The sequence below is a fragment of the Denticeps clupeoides genome, chromosome 8 (assembly GCF_900700375.1).
Source record: "Denticeps clupeoides chromosome 8, fDenClu1.1, whole genome shotgun sequence".
Classification (NCBI taxonomy): domain Eukaryota; kingdom Metazoa; phylum Chordata; class Actinopteri; order Clupeiformes; family Denticipitidae; genus Denticeps; species Denticeps clupeoides.
In genome coordinates, this window is record NC_041714.1 from 2,880,145 (window position 1) to 2,896,352 (window position 16,208).

General features: G+C 39.5%; 1 protein-coding gene across 8 annotated transcripts in view; it reads right to left on the reverse strand.

The window, feature by feature from the left end:
* The window catches only part of eys (eyes shut homolog), a 170,204-nt gene that overhangs the window by 110,061 nt on the left and 43,935 nt on the right, over positions 1 to 16,208 (reverse strand). For all 8 annotated transcript variants that reach the window (XR_003750536.1, XM_028989232.1, XM_028989228.1 and 5 more), the window contains 4 exons: positions 15,241 to 15,438; positions 10,373 to 10,494; positions 5,509 to 5,630; positions 3,130 to 3,389 (listed from right to left, as the gene is read on the reverse strand). Coding sequence is in view for 7 of the 8 variants with exons in the window: in XM_028989232.1 (XP_028845065.1) it covers positions 3,130 to 3,389; positions 5,509 to 5,630; positions 10,373 to 10,494; positions 15,241 to 15,438 (702 nt within the window). In the remaining variant the exon portion in view is untranslated. The remainder of the gene's footprint in view (positions 1 to 3,129; positions 3,390 to 5,508; positions 5,631 to 10,372; positions 10,495 to 15,240; positions 15,439 to 16,208) is intronic.

A 16,208-nucleotide genomic window follows, 5' to 3' on the forward strand; every position in this document is an offset into this window, starting at 1 on the left:
GGTCATTCAAAGCAGCAGAAATATTTCTGTAACCTTTCCCAGATTTGTGCCTTGAGAAAATCCTGTCTCAGAAGTCTACAGACAATTCCTTTGACTTCATGCTTGGTTTGTGCTCTGACATGACCTGTGGGATCTTATATGAACTGGTGTGTCCATTTCCAAACCATGTCCAATCAACTGTTTTTTTTTAACAGGTGGACTCCAATTAAGCTACAGAAACATCTCAAGGATGATCAGGGGAAACAGGAGGCACCTGAGCTCAATTTTCAGTTTCTTGGCAAAGGCTGTGAATACATTGGTAAACACGATACCTCAAGTAATTTGTTTCATATTGTCATTCAATTGAATACACTACAAAGACAAGATATTTAATGTTCAAACTGTGATGTGATGGTGGACACTTTGACCAATACACCTGAATCTGACAAGCTTTTCAGTAAGAAAAAGCCATAATTGGTGCAACTGATAATTGTTCATACCTTATGGTCAAATTATATATTCCGTTTAAATATAATATATAATTTACATTTATTGCTTTTGACATGGCCTTGGCTCCATGTATCCTGTTGTATATGGAGTCCTGGTCCATCAAGCTAATATGTGTTCAGCTAGGATGGATCAGGACTCCATAATCAGGTGCAGGAGCTGCTGTGATCGTCCCTGGGCATCTCACACACACAGACACACACACACACACACACACACACACACACACACACACACACTGAGTGAGGATAGTGAGTGTGCAGAAGACTGGCCAGAGACAAGGGTTTTGTTTTTTCCTGCAGTGTGTAGTGGCCTTGATCCCACCTTATCTCTTATATATCACCTCAAACGAGTATGTTTTTTTCCTGTGCAATGTATTCCAAGCAACACATCACTCTAATTAAAAAGTAATATGGTTTTACATTAAATAAATACAGATGACTGCAATGAATATTGTTGATTTTATAAACAGTTAATCATAATAATGTTTGCTGTGTGGGTGAAGATGAGGGAGGGTGACTTGCTCCTCAGGCAGTAAAATCTGGCACTTTGGAAGAAGCCAACAAATCCCAATTTAATTAGGCACAAAAGTGATGAGTGGTTCACATGCTTTCTCTCGGTTACGGCAATCATACTGCAGAGCAAGTCATTCGTCTGCGGGACGGCTGGGTCAAGCATGGCGCTACGCGAGATTGCGGAGTTTCTGCCACACAACCCCGCGTACAGTGGGATTGCAGGGTAGCACAGGCGGGCAGAGAACAGGGAGACATCCAGGCCCACGCACACAACCTCATCGTAATGTATGCAGTTCATTTCCTATTCCTCACAGAGGGAAGCCTTACTCGGCTTGACAACGAACCCTATTTTTAACTCTCGCATTTCTTTTCATTTCCTCCCTGATTATACCCACAATTACAATGCTACAATATATAAAAATACTTACACAGCAATCAGAGCCAGGCTCCCATTCCCATAGTCCTTGTGCCAAACAGCTTCACAACAGACTCAATGACACCTGTCCCCTCCCCAGGAATTCTGATATAGTAATAAAGATATACTTTTATCCTGTATATATATTAATAATATTGCAAAAAATAATGTATCATTGTGATTCATTTCTGAATCATTCCTGTGGGATGAGGACAACGAAGGAGTTTTAGCATGAATTCAGACAAAATCAGGAGTAAGCAGATGAAAAACTATTAACCACATTTAATATCATGTACAGATGGTTCACAGAATCTTTGGGTCCATTGAATAAAATTGTAAAAATGCAAAATGTACTTATTTTGACAGTCTTTAAAAAATATATGTGAAAGTGAAGATGAAATACTGCAGCACAGCACACGATGACACATCAAAATGTGTCCTCAGCTTTTAGTGAGCAGTGGGTTACCATTACAGGTGCCCGGGGAGCAGTGTGTGGGGACGCTGCTTTGCTCAGTGGCACCTTGGTGGTTTGGGATCTGATCCGGCAACCTTCTTGTTACGGGTCTGCTTCCTTACCTGCTAGGCCACCACTAGTATGTACATACTAAAAGTGCAACAAAATATTTTAAGAAAATTTTTGAATCAACATCTTTTTGAGGAAACAGACAACACTGCTGCATTTTTTTAGCGTCATTCATGTTGATTGTGGAATTAACAGAATTAACTCATCTTTAATGAGATCTCTACATGGCAACAGTCTTGATTGCTATGCTATGCAGTTTCTACTATTTCTACTATTTCTATTGCTCAGAGTAAATTTGTCTGCCATTAATAGCTGCTAAATTTTTCTTTCATTACAGTAAGGAAATTATCTATTACCTAAATCTGTCCTAAACCAGCAGTATGATTCAATCTAACAGTCTCCCCAACGTCCCACATTAGCAGACAACTCAGAAGCAGAATAAGACAGGAAGTATTATTTTTCAGGGAAAACTGCCATTGCACTGGCAATTTGATAAGATCTTGCCTTCATGTAAGAGACACAGTACATGAAATATCACAGCTGGTAGGAGAAGGGAGAAAAAGAGAAAGAAACAGAATGCTGAGGCCCTTTGTTGTGCCACACATTCCCCATTAATCAGACATGTCCTGCCTCCTCCGGTGGGTACCTGTAGCCATGATTTAATGAAATAGTTGGAACTTGTGTCATGGCCGAGGTAGCAGGATTTATTTCTCCGAAGAGAAATCAGAATCAGACAAAACGCCTCTGCAGAGGGAGGCTCACTATTCAGTGGAGACGCTGTGCACCACAACAGGTCATTTTGACTTAAGTTCTGCGTGCCATTGATCATTCTCAGTCCAGACAGCTACAGACATGCACTTCAGTGGTGGAACCGCATCTCAGTACCAAAATAAGCAAATTTTTTTTTCCAATTTCCACACACCTGCACAGGGTTCATATCTTTCTGTACACCAAATAATGATATTTAATTGCCAAGAAATATATCATCACTTCCATCAGACACATGAAAATAATAGCCTCATATATGCATCATTTGAGTTCCATTAAGCAGGAAACAACACTTACGAGAGGAGAAAGACTTTGAGAGCACTTCCATTAAGCACAACACCCTCATTTTCACCACATCGCACACTTTTCATTCCTGTGAGTAATTATTTGCAGTTGTGGCTGAAACAGGAAAACTCTCTCACCGGCTCGGCAGATGCAGGAGGCCGTTCCATCAGCTGTGGTGAGGCAGGTGGAGTTGTGCAGGCAGGGGTCATGCTGGCGGTCACAGGGATCAAAGGGTGCGCTGCAGCGGGGTCCGGTGAAGAAAGGAGGGCAGGTGCAGGAGAAGTCGCCCGGGACGTCGGACTCCACACACCGAGCCCCGTTCAGGCAGGGCGCGGAGGCGCATTCTTTCACATCCTCCGCACAGTCAGGTCCAGTCCAGCCGCGAGAACATGTGCACCTGAAACTCAACCAGGGCACGTTGAGGGTGTGTGGAGCATGGCTGAAGTATTTTCTTGGATTTCCTAATGAAGAGAGTTGTGCTACCAATTTCTATTTATCTATTTTATGTTATTGATACAGAGATTCTGCCAAAAAGAAAGTCTCAGTCTACATCTCCATCTTTGATACGTATCTGCCGAGTTCTGTTGGGAGTTTGCACTGTCACATACATCAAAAGATTCTTGATAATCCTCAAAAGAACAAGCACAAACAAAATAGGGCCATATGGCAATAATCGTATTTTTGATATTATTTATTTTTTACTTCATCCATTAATTTCCAGATCGCTGGATCCTCCAACCTGACAACCAATCACAGTGAGGTGACACATACAGAGTTGTTCAAACATTTTAGGCACCCTAAACGAATATAGTAAATGTTGAAGACAAGGTCATTTTTTTTAAAGCAAAGCAAGAAAAAACAATTTTGTGGTCTCTAATATGTTTTTATTGTCATAGTGATACTAATACATGTAAAAAGAAAAAAAATGTCTCCACACCATTTTGTTATCCTGAGGTTTTCCTGAGTCGATCAATTTAATATTTTTCTGCAAACTTCCACTTGCAGGAAGTCAGAAATGGGTTTACAAAGGTTTCAGTACAGCACATGCACTATTTACTGCATCTCTTTGCATGCTTCATGTTTCTGAATACAAAAACGCTAACATATGCCATGGCATTAATTCATCTCAGAGTACCACTTCTGAAAATGACCAGCATTAAAAAAACTGTAGAATTGGCCTAATTAAGATAAATGTGATTTAATACTGATGTCATCCACAGTCAATACTGCAGTTAAACACACAGCATGAAAGGATATTAATTGTACTACACTGAGGTCTACACAAAATGTACACATGTGAATATTAATAATAATCTCAAAAACTCCTGAAGTAACACATTCTGGGAACCAAGAATCTAAACTGCACATCTTTGGACATGCAAAGAACATGATATGTACCCCGGCCAGGACGACGGTCCCACATCACATAAGTTTAAGTGCAAAAGCAAGCATTTGTGTTTGTGGTTTAAAAACAGCACTATACTACTCTTGTATTTTTCTCCTGAAGAGCTTTGAGGCTAAATAGAATAGAATAGAAGACCATATTTAGCAACAATCTACCTGGCTAGATTTCATGCAGAGGGGTATAATTAGGCTTGAAATGGCTGAAATTACACGCCATTATACAGAAATAATGACCACTCACCCTATCACCGACCAATCAAAAATGACCATTAAAACGAGTTGTGGAATTAGAGGGCATTAATACACTGGCCCTCAACACTAGTTCTGCAGAACGAGAACCGGAATTACACAGTTCTCACAGTAATGTTTGACAACATTACTTTACCTGCATAATCTTAGCGGCTAGACAAGTTTACCTAAACTGTGAGAAAACATCCACATGCAGCCATTAAAAAGTATGCATACATTCAATCCACCATATATTCTGAGCAGCAATTGAGTAATGTTAAAATATCAACAGGGTAAAGACTTTTCCCCATTTTAAAAACCAGAACCTTTCTGTCTAAGATGAGCAATTGTAAAATGCCTCCTTCTCATGAGTGGATTTATTAACTGTTGAGGGGATTAACAGGTTAATTGCACCATTGGACTGGGAAGCATTACATTCTAGACATCTGGATCTAGGACACTGGAGGCTTTAAAGCCTTGAGCAGGGATTAAACAAGAGTGTATGCAAGCGAACGTGTCTCAGTGAGCGCTTGGGGAACCTACACTCCACATGGTGGCACTGATCTCACAGTATGGTCTTGGTCCTGCGTTCTCCCATGTGCCATGCACCATGCGCCCGCGTTCACCCTAATCCCCCTCCCTTGCTCTTCACCGTCCTTGCTTCCTCTTGGTGTGCAGGTACATTAGGTATAACAGAGAGGGCCGGCTGCAAGTCAGTGTTTGATTCATTTGTTTTACCTGCCATCCGTAATTCATTATAACCACTGTTTGTGAAGGTGAATATTGAAACATGAATTACGCTTTGCCACAGTCCCAGAGTGGCAGCTGAGGTCTAGGAGGTCACTGGTGACTCGGTTTATCCACCAGTCTCCTGCCACCTTTACCTGTAGCTGTTGTGAAGGTCCACGCATGTGCCATTATTTTTGCAGGGCTGTGATGCGCACTCGTCCATCTGAAGTTGACAGAACTCTCCTTCCCATCCAGGATCACATATACACTGGTAACCCTAGTCATAAAAAGAAAAAATTAAACCCCATCACCCTAACCCCATCACCCTAACCCCACAAAACATTAAATCACATATTTTTTAACTGATATTCTGTCCCAGAAGCTAAATTCATTTGACAATGTTTCTTCAAAACACACACATCTACATGGCTTAATCAGTTAAGCTCAACCAAAGGATTTGAAATAATAAATTCATCCCTTAAGAATCTTATTTTACATCCTCCCACATGTTTGTTATTTATTCTTTTCTTTACTTGCAGCCTATGCAGTTGTCTTCCTCCTATCTACACTGGAGCCATGCAGATACTCTTCCTAAAGATACCACCCACCTAAAATCTAAAATCCAAGCATGAGTTTGAAACCTTTCATTTCCTTTTTAAAAAAATGTATTCAAGAACAGTCACAAAAATGACGCAAGTGTTACGTAAATATGTTTAGGCATTGGCATGCAACATGTTAAGGTTTATTTATTTGTATTGAATTCTGTACTGGATTGTTGTAAGTACACGGAACTCTTATCCCTGACCCCATCACTGAGCCTGGACTGCTATCACTGTTTGTCATGCAAAAAAAAATCATCATCATGATAATTAATCTCGAAGGAAGAGGAGAACAGTTTGTTGTCAGTATCCAGGTTTAATTTAACTTTGCTCTGCATACAAATTGAAGGGGTCACATGGTCAAGGGGTGTTCAGCATTGCTTATTGGAAACATTCAGTCAAAAGGTCCTGTGCGGCTGCTGGATGAACGCATGCTAATCTGTATTTCATACACTAGAGGGGAAACGTTAAACTTTGTCTGATATCATTTGTACACTGCGGCCATATTCATAAGAGGGGTGAAATAATGCAGACGTCTTATGATAAATTGGATGCCTCCAGGAGACTCCAATTGTTCACCTCTGGCTATGGAGACTATAATCTAATTTTTGCTGCTAAATCATCTTCAGGGACTGCAGCTTCACCCCCCCAATAGGAATTCTGCTCAGCAGAGGATTTTTCAACAATAAAAATGCAGTAAACAAATCATGTAATGGGAGAATAAATGAAAGGATAGACCGCCTGTTCCCTTAGGTTGAGCACCGAATCAAACAAAGCAGCCGTATTGTCAGCTGGAAAAAAGACCATTTGACACTAATCTAAGAACCAGTACAGTTTGCAATTTCGCGTCCACTTTATCTGAGAATTAGATAACAATAGCAATGATCTCACCGTGGCAGCTACACCTAACTTTCATCAGGCACCATGCGAAAAGATGACTGCGGTGTTGTGAAGATCTGATAGGTGCGATACTTGACATTCGTTACATGATCCCGGTCCAGGCCCAGAGCAATACCTCACATTTGATCTGAGTCCTGACAGCCTGGTCGGCTTATCAGAAGTTCATTAGCTCTGAGAAGTGATTGCCTCAAAAGGAATGATTCTAAAACATCTCTTTTTTTCGGCCCACTGGTTCATGTCTTTTGTTAATAGATATTTGTGTTACAGGCGCTACTTTATGTAAATGATTAAAAAAAAAAAGAGCACCCATTGGTGTTAGTTTGTGAATTTATCATTATGGAAGGAGGGGGGGGGTATCCTGTATTATCATGGCAGAACTGTGGAGAAGAAGATGCTGTGGAGCATTAAATAAGAAATGCTTTGACACATGTAATTAAGTCGATGTGCGTATCTTACAGATACAACTTTGAAAACATATGTTTTTAGCTCTCCTCTCTCCTAAAAGCAGCTCTCCTACACACAGAACAAAAGGGCCTGATGGTAAGATAGACACGAGCTAGTAAAAATAAACCTATATGACTATATGAAAAAATCCATCTGACAATAATAATAAGAAAATGCAGCACTGACTTTTTATTGGGGAAGATGAAACAATTACAGGTGTGATCTAAGAAACCTATGAGACATCTTGAATTTAGTCATTTCTGAAAAGCTGTGTTGAACACAAGAAATCAATTGATCAATTGATGCCAAGATGTCAATTGTAATACAAGTACTTCATAAATGAAATCATATATTTTATATATTATAACTGGACATACCACATTTTTGTAAAAGGGACCTAAACAATCCAACAATCCAACAACAGTGTACACTAACAGCGACTAAATGCCCACCCACCAATCAGCTACAGCTGCCCACCCACAATGCATGGACTAATGGGAGGGATCGGAATAACCCATCAAGGTTTAAAAATTCATAGCAAGTGCTAATGTGTATACGATAGCCCTTGATCAATGGAGAGAAGGATTAAAAACCATCATTTTCATTTCAGTTGATGGGAGGAGGAATGAGTCACGATTCTTAACAGTTCTAAATGCAGGTAAGTCTGAGTGCTATCTTGTTCTAGCTGCTGTTGTAGGTTTCCCCCCCTGTGTGTGACATCAGAGGGATATGACTGCCGTGTGAATATATTCAATGAGTCATAAAAAGAAGAAGCCCAAAATTTTATGGAATCAACACAAACCAAAAAGTATGACAAAAATCAAAATGACTGTGACAACTTACATTATATTGGTAACACACAGACACATCAACGTGAGAATACGAAGCACCTAATGACATGTGACCGGCTTCCCTTAATGCAGGCATATGAGAAAGCTGCCCACATTACCATAATTGCCAACACTTTGACAAGGGAGCAAAGTGGAAATGGAAGGAAGTGAACGAGGCAGAACTATATTTATTCCTCCCTCTTTGTGCTTTTGGGGAGGCTTGTGTGGGCAGCTCCACAGACCCCACGTGACAGACCTGATTGTCATGAAGATGGATAAAAGCTCAGTCTAATTCACTGGATATGAGAAATTGATGTAATAAAAGGCCTATCGATGTAATAAATTTGTGTTTTTTCTTACACAATTTGTGTGAATCCTTAGATGTGGTTGCAATGTTTGTGTAGCATGGAAGTAATCCTTGTGTGTCCCATTTCAGACTGACTGAATTTGCTGTAACAAGCTCTTAAACCTCTCAATGCTTATTTGTCTACCCAGCCATATGACTGCATGTTCACAAAACAACGTGGCAGATGGATCATCTCATACCTCATAAGACAACAGTTTTAGGGGCCGATTAAGTAAACCGAGCAAATTAGCATGAGCCTGCAATCATAAACAACTCCTGATGGGTATGGCCTGTTGACTTATCTAACAATACGCAGTGACTTAAAGAGACCCCAAAGAAGTAGAGATGGGTGAGAAGTCCCTCATTTTATGTGAAAATGGATATTTACATTTAAAAGTGTTGGCAGCAACATAAAGCATTTAATACTGTAATATATTCTATATCTTTAGTCACAAAGTAAACTGTATTATAGACTTTATAATATCCTACTTAGTGTATATATTAAGCTAAGTTATCAAATAGAAAGGCCAGATATAATCATTTAGATTTCACTTTGTAAATAACCCTATTTCTATTAATGTGGACACAAGAAAAAAAGAGGGTGCAGTTCTCCCTGGCTTGTATTATTCAAGAAAAATGAATGATGCAGTATTTTGCCATAGTGTTCTGTTGTGGAGGACATGTGTATGAATCCTAGCACCTTGTTTATAATTTAGTAGGAAGAGGACTGCCCTGTATGCAGGGATGTAGGAAAGGAGAGGAGCCAGAAGAGAACAGAGACCGTCGAACAAATACAGTGAAAAGGAAGAAACCAGGCTTTAAAAAACAGAATGCATATAAAAAGGGATGCAAGAAATGGGAAGCTGAGCCTGAGTATTATTACAAGGGCATTCCATAAAATGTTAATATTCTGAATTTAAATGCATTATGATGATGATATTATTATGAGCATTGGAAAATGCTCTTTGCCTTTCCAGGTACATGACACACATTAATAGTCAACATTAACAGGCAAAAGAATTACAGATTGTCTAAATCTGGGAGTATAAAACATTGATAAGCCATACAAATAGTCAATCATAAACCATTTTCTAACAACATGAGGAGCCCTATCTGAAAAAAGTCAGAATTTTGACACTAAGTGAATGATGGAATACAAGGTATTTTATATTCCCTCTGGGGATAAGTCTATGAAAAAAGTGAATGTGATTACATTGCTATTGAAAGACACATTAATAAAACCTGGCATGTAAACATGTCCCTTGTTTATACTGGCATTTTAACAAACTGTAATGTTTTGTGGAAGTGAAATCAACATCTTGTTATTAAGCCATCAATTTCCTACCACGACTCATGGTGCTTGAGTAATAGTGCAGCTTTTTTTCCTACGTTAGCAAAACATAACAGTCACAAAACGTGAAGGGCTTCTTAAACCATTTCCAATTTGGAACTCCCATGAGCACAGGTCTTAGGTCCTGATTGGATTTTCAAGAAAAAAAATTTGCTCTCACATATTGCTGTCAAAATCACAACCCAACACTTGTCATTTTAACTCAGATTTAATTTGTGGTTTTTACATGCTGCATTTTTTCATTCAAACACTGTTTTTTATGTAGAAAACAACAGAGAGCATCTTTTGTTGCCACGACAACAGCTTTTTTCAACAAATGGCAAGAAAACAACAGAACAAGAAAACAACTGTCATGTTTTCCTGAAGTTTTTTGACTGCATGACATGGTACAAATGAGAGCACAGTGTGGTTTAGTATGGTAACTTCCCTACCGCTACCTTCTCCATTTTTTCAGGTTATTATAAGAAACTGCATGCTATTCTGCTTGTAACTGGTCACTTGACTATCAGGACTATCACTATCAATTAACACATATATTGATTTACCTACCATGTGGAGATCCACACATGTTGAATTGTTCTCACACATGTTGCTCACGCAGTCATCAATGCCATGGTCACATCTCACACCAGCAAAGCCGGGGTTGCACAGGCAGTAAAAACCATCAATAACTGAAATAAAGAAAAAAAATAATGTTCACAAAAAAAAGGGAGACATTCAATCAGTAGTGTGATATGAACATCCCTGTATTACTTCGAAACTAGGAGATTTGATCAGGGTTTGATCTATTTTTCATGGCATCTCAACCCTGAGATGTTCTTCTGTTTTAAAGGTCCCTGTAAATGTATTACTTTTTCTACAAACAATAATCACGATTTGGCATTCAAACTGGCAACCTGCTGATTATGGGACCGCTTCCTTACCCGCTGGGCCACCACTGCCCTGGATAGGACAGCAGGACACATACAAAGGTAGACAGGGCTAGGCCAATCCTTGCACTGTTCTTTTCAAAGTGCCAATGGTAACAACCACTGCATTTTTACAGACCAAAAAAGGTTATAAAACTGAAGTATTCTGCAATTTTTAACATGAGAAACATTCCATTTCAGAATTGTTATTCTGGTAATCTCCTCAGAAGCATGGTGATGGCTCTTTATATAAACAGTAGAACAGGGCAGACCCAAATCCAGGTAGCAAGGTATTGTATTAGAGGTACATGAGGCACAAGTTTACCTTTATTGCACTAGAAGTAAATGAGGTAAATCTGTGGTACAAGTTTAGGGTTCCAGGTGAGGCTCAGGCTCATTGCTACATTAAACTCTTTCTGTATCATTTGCTCACTGCTTTTAAATAATCAGTAATCAGAGTTCTGAAACAGAATCTAAGAAAAGGACATGTAAGAACTCTGCCTCAGGACAGGTAGGGTTCGGGTTCAAGGTCTTGGGTTCAAGGTCTCAGGTTCAAAGGCCGAGCTTTACTGTTAGCCTCGTACAGTGTGTGGAATTCAATGTCAACTTGCAAGAATCTGCCCATTACAAAGAAAGACTCAGCAGTTGTGCAAATGTAATTATTTCTCTCCAATGTGCTTTCCAGTCATTTTAACTATTCTTATCTCTCAGCTTCTCTCCATGCCCCTCCCCTGGTCTCTACCGAGCCATTTATGTCTAGGCTTTCAAGACGTGGTGCCAATAGTCTCTTTGTCCCTCATTTATTTTTTTATTTCTGTTTCCTACCTGACACTTCAAGTACTATATCAGAATTTGCCAAGGCTAATAATCAGAGTCTACCTTGCTTTAATCATTAATGATGTTAAATGGAGATGCATTCCCCCTTCTCCCGTTCCTGAACACAACAGTGGTATACAGGCAGCCCAGTGACAGTGGTAATTGCGGTTCTTACAGGGAGTGAATTTATTACAAGCAGAGCACAGGTCCCAGGATTCTTCATTATCCCTAAGATTTACCACGTAATCTATGCTGTCACTCTGTCTCGGCGCGTGTAGCTGCTATTACTCTCATTAAATGCTCTGGGTCCTCTGTGGCAGAGGCATTACTCATCCCAGCTGCTGCAGAGATGCACCTCGCTCCCCTACGCCGCCTGTCCAGCCACAGTCCTAGCGAGCCGCCCGGCCGTCCACAGGGAGGCGCGGGGATACGGGGGAGGTGGACAAAAGCTAAATAGATCTGGAGGCACTGATAGTTCCAGCTCCATGCTTTGGAGCATCTGTCCTCCCATGGCAATAATGCAATGACTGACCCATGTGAAATCGTGTGTCATGTGCACTTTGAAGAGCGAGAGGTAGGGGGAATAATACGGGTGTGATGAACAGAGTGGTGAACACCCCATAATTACTCTTATGGATCGCTTAAATAGACGACTGCCTGCTGGTGCCAATATCACAGATGCTGTTAGGGTATGTGACAAATAAATCTCCAAAGATTCATGGGAGACGACACGCCTGCTATTTACGGTGAACAAAACAATTAAGCCCATATAATAACCATCATACTTTTTTCTGAAAATTTTGAATATAAATAAATAAATACATAAATCGCCTTATGACAATTTGTGCCACAAATACTCATTAAACACACCTTTAAAAGCACTTTTTAAATACATTGTTTTTCAAACAGATCAAAAGGTAAAAGAACCTGTTTACTTTGTTCAAAGGCACATTAAAATCTTCTGAAGTGGCCACAGTAAAAGCACCTTTATGGATAATTTACCACGCTCCCCGAGGCAAGTCATCATAACGACGGTGAAATTATAATATGAATGTATTATTTAGTCAGTGTTATAATACCCCTCTTGTTTTTGTGCCATGGCAAACATTACAGCTATGTAACTCGGAATACATCACACCACCATTGTTTATCAATGTGCTGGTGACTGAATAAAGGTTTTAAAAATATAATATAAAAATATATAATCATTTATAATCATTCCAGTCTCTGGAATTATTGTGAACCTAAAAAAACAGTATAAATAGCGTAAGCATGGGCAGGCATGTTGTGTATAATGGCATAGGCAATTTGTGGGGTGGTAAAAAAAAAAACATAGACAATTTGTGGGGCCAAGTAGGTAACACATTCGCCTGTGAACCAGGAGACCCAGGTTCAAACCCCACTTACTACCATTGTGTCCCTGAGCAAGATACTTAACCCTGAGTGTCTCCAGGGGGGGACTGTCCCTGTAACTACTGATTGTAAGTCTCTCTGGATAAGGGTGTCTGCAAATGTAAATTTGTAATTCTGATGTTTCATTTATATTTAATTCAAAATTCTCTCTTATTTTAAATCAGCCTGTACTTTACTGTTATTAACATTAGACTAAGTAAAGCAACTTTAATTTCACAGCTTCTATGATGCTTTCATTCACTACGAGTGTATGTTACTTTATTTTCCACTTTCCCAGGAAGTTACTGATTCTTTTAAAAATAAGGGCAATAAGGGCAAATGGCAATTTGAGTGCATATATCAGTCTATGAGATGTATCAAAATTTTCCCGCTATTCTCAAAAGTAATTTAGTACAATGAGAAACATTTTTTTGGTGGCACCAGGTCATTACTTCACGAAAGGTTTTTCTTACGTTGACTGGATAATGGTGGAAATAGGCCTCTACAGAAATCCACATTTTCACATCACATATTTGAAATGTAGTATATAAGTCTACACCTTCCAGTTTCATGTTTGTCATTTATTAAATAATTAATACTCCTAGAAGTCTCCACTTTCACAAAGTCATGTGTGCCATTTACATTACATTTACATTTAAGGTATTTGGCCCTTATCCAGAGCGACTTCCATGTATCAGTTCTGGTTCATTAGGACCCCCAACTATGAATACAATCTTTTTATTCACTCTGTTGTAGATTCTGTACACAAGTTCGACAATAAGAAAGTTACAAGTTAATCTAAATACTCTCTAAAGAGGAAGGTCTTGAGCTTCCGTTTGAAAATACTCAGTGACTGAGCTGACAGTGACTGACCTTGAGGGGAAGTTCATTCCACCACCGAGGGGCCAAGACAGAGAAGAGTCTAGATGAACGTCTTCCAGTACAGGAGGCTCGGAGTATACGAGGTGCAGTGCGAGGTGTAATAAGGGCTGTGAGGTAGGATGGTGCTACTCCATGTTTGGCTTTGTAGGCCAGCATCAGTATTTTGAACCTGATGCGTGCAGCTACTGGGAGCCAGTGGAGGGAACGTTGCAGAGGGGTGGTGTGGAGAATTTGGGAAGGTTGGAGATTGTTGTTGACAGTCATCTATGTCTGTGTGTCTCTGAACACACATGCTGGTTTTTCAATTGCTGCTGCTGATAAATTGTGAAATAATACAGCCACTCTTCCACTTGCTGCCCTTGTATATATAATCATTTATAATGTATGCCACATTGTGAAATAAACCCCTAACCACTAAACCTAACCCTATTTTCACAAGTGTGAAAGTGTATGATGGCTTTTTATATGTAGTTTGACCCCAAGCTGAAAGGTGCTAAATTAATGAATACAAAATCATTCCCTGTCTTTCCTTTTGGAACTTTTATTTTGATATATTGAATACAGTCAAAAGATCAGCAAGCAGATGAGTGGCTGTATTATTCAGCATTTCTACTATTTATTGGCTGCAGCAATTGAAAAGCAAATGTGTGCGTGTAAATTCACAGACATACCTGCCATTGTGAAAGTTCTGTTAATGTTTGTCGAATACAGAACTCACTGCTAACTTCACTGAGGTCGAAAAAGCATGTTTCCTGGAGTCACACACATCCCACTATTTGAGAAGCAGTCTTGGCATAGAAAAAAAATTTGATTACATATCAGAAAAAAGGTGTGGCTTGCGTTTTTTGTAATGTAGCTTACAATGTAGCTTTCATTTTCAGGTCTGAAGGGATAATATAAAAGTATCCATGGCCTACATGTCAAGATTGTTTCAGGATATATTTTAAAAGCATGTCTCCGCTCAATTATTTACCACTTGGATGTGCACATCATTTATTTGATCTATGAGCCTCCTAATGATTTATGTTGAAGATGGAATACACTGGGAAAAAGATGATTGGATTACCATGAGAAGAGGAACAGCAACCTTCCAGGGCTTTGATTGTATTACTGCTGTCATTTATCATCCATTATTTAAATTACAGCACCCCATTGATGCTTAATTGATCCTCTCCTGTGGCTGCTGTACGACACTCAAGTACACTCCAACACTGACACGCCCTGGATTCTCACATCAGACAGGATGAATGTAATCTCATGAAACTCATTATGAACTGGCACTGTGACCTGCTTCAACATAAACAATTCTGAAGTCGAGGGAGCAAAGTGGAAGCTGTGAAGCGTTAAGCTTGGATACACCAGTCTGAACCTGTGCGATTGGCGATTTTGTGTTTATTTGGGGCTGGAGCTGGTTCTCACCGTCGTAGCAGAATCCATGGAGGCAGGGGTTGGAGCTGCACTCATCCACGTTGATCTCACAGCGCGGCCCAGTGAAGCCCCTTCGACAGCGACACTGGAAGCCCAGGGGGAAATGATGGTGGTCAGGCTCTGCCACACACTCAGCCCCATTCTCACAGGGGTTGTTGGCTTCACAGGGTAAGAATTCACAGTTCAGGCCTAAAATTAATGTGGAGGGAGAACAATATCCTCAAATTCAAACATGTATGTGCAAAGTAAAAATTTTTTCAAAAAAATAACCACATTTCATGCACAGTGCCTGTTTCAGTAGCACGTTACCACACAATGGCAAATAATGGTGTAGCCACACAAAACAGTGGAAACAAACAGCAGCACAGCACAACATGCGGCTAAAACTGATCCTAGAGAAGACATGTGAAACAGAGCTTTATATTAATTGTTAATTTTCAGATGGAGGTGCCAAAATATGTCAACCTTATATAGATTGCAGATATCGGAATACATATCTGCTTTACACATAATATGTTATAATAATGTTCCCTTGAGTGACTTCACTGTGGAATACAATCTTTATGTAAAGCTGTTCAAAGCAAGACCAACTGAAATACTACTCTATTGACTGAGGGGTAAACATTTGTCCACTTTGTAAAAAAAAAAAAAAAATGTTGCTGCTGGCACAAGATGTTACTGTTGAAGGTTGACCAGCATTCTAACCAAAAGCACAAATGTTTAGTACCTGAAAACTATTTAACCTATTATATAAAATCTGCACTACAATCTAATTGAAATTAACTAAGAAAATGCCAAATATAATAATGACTGGTCCGCTTCCTACTGCAGACTTAAATTTCTTCCATTGATTTCATTTCTGGTATTTTACTGCAAATTGGATACTTTTCATAGTATACACATTTACCTAAATTTGTCAAAGTTTCCTTCAAATTTGCATAACAGCAGTATTATTTGTA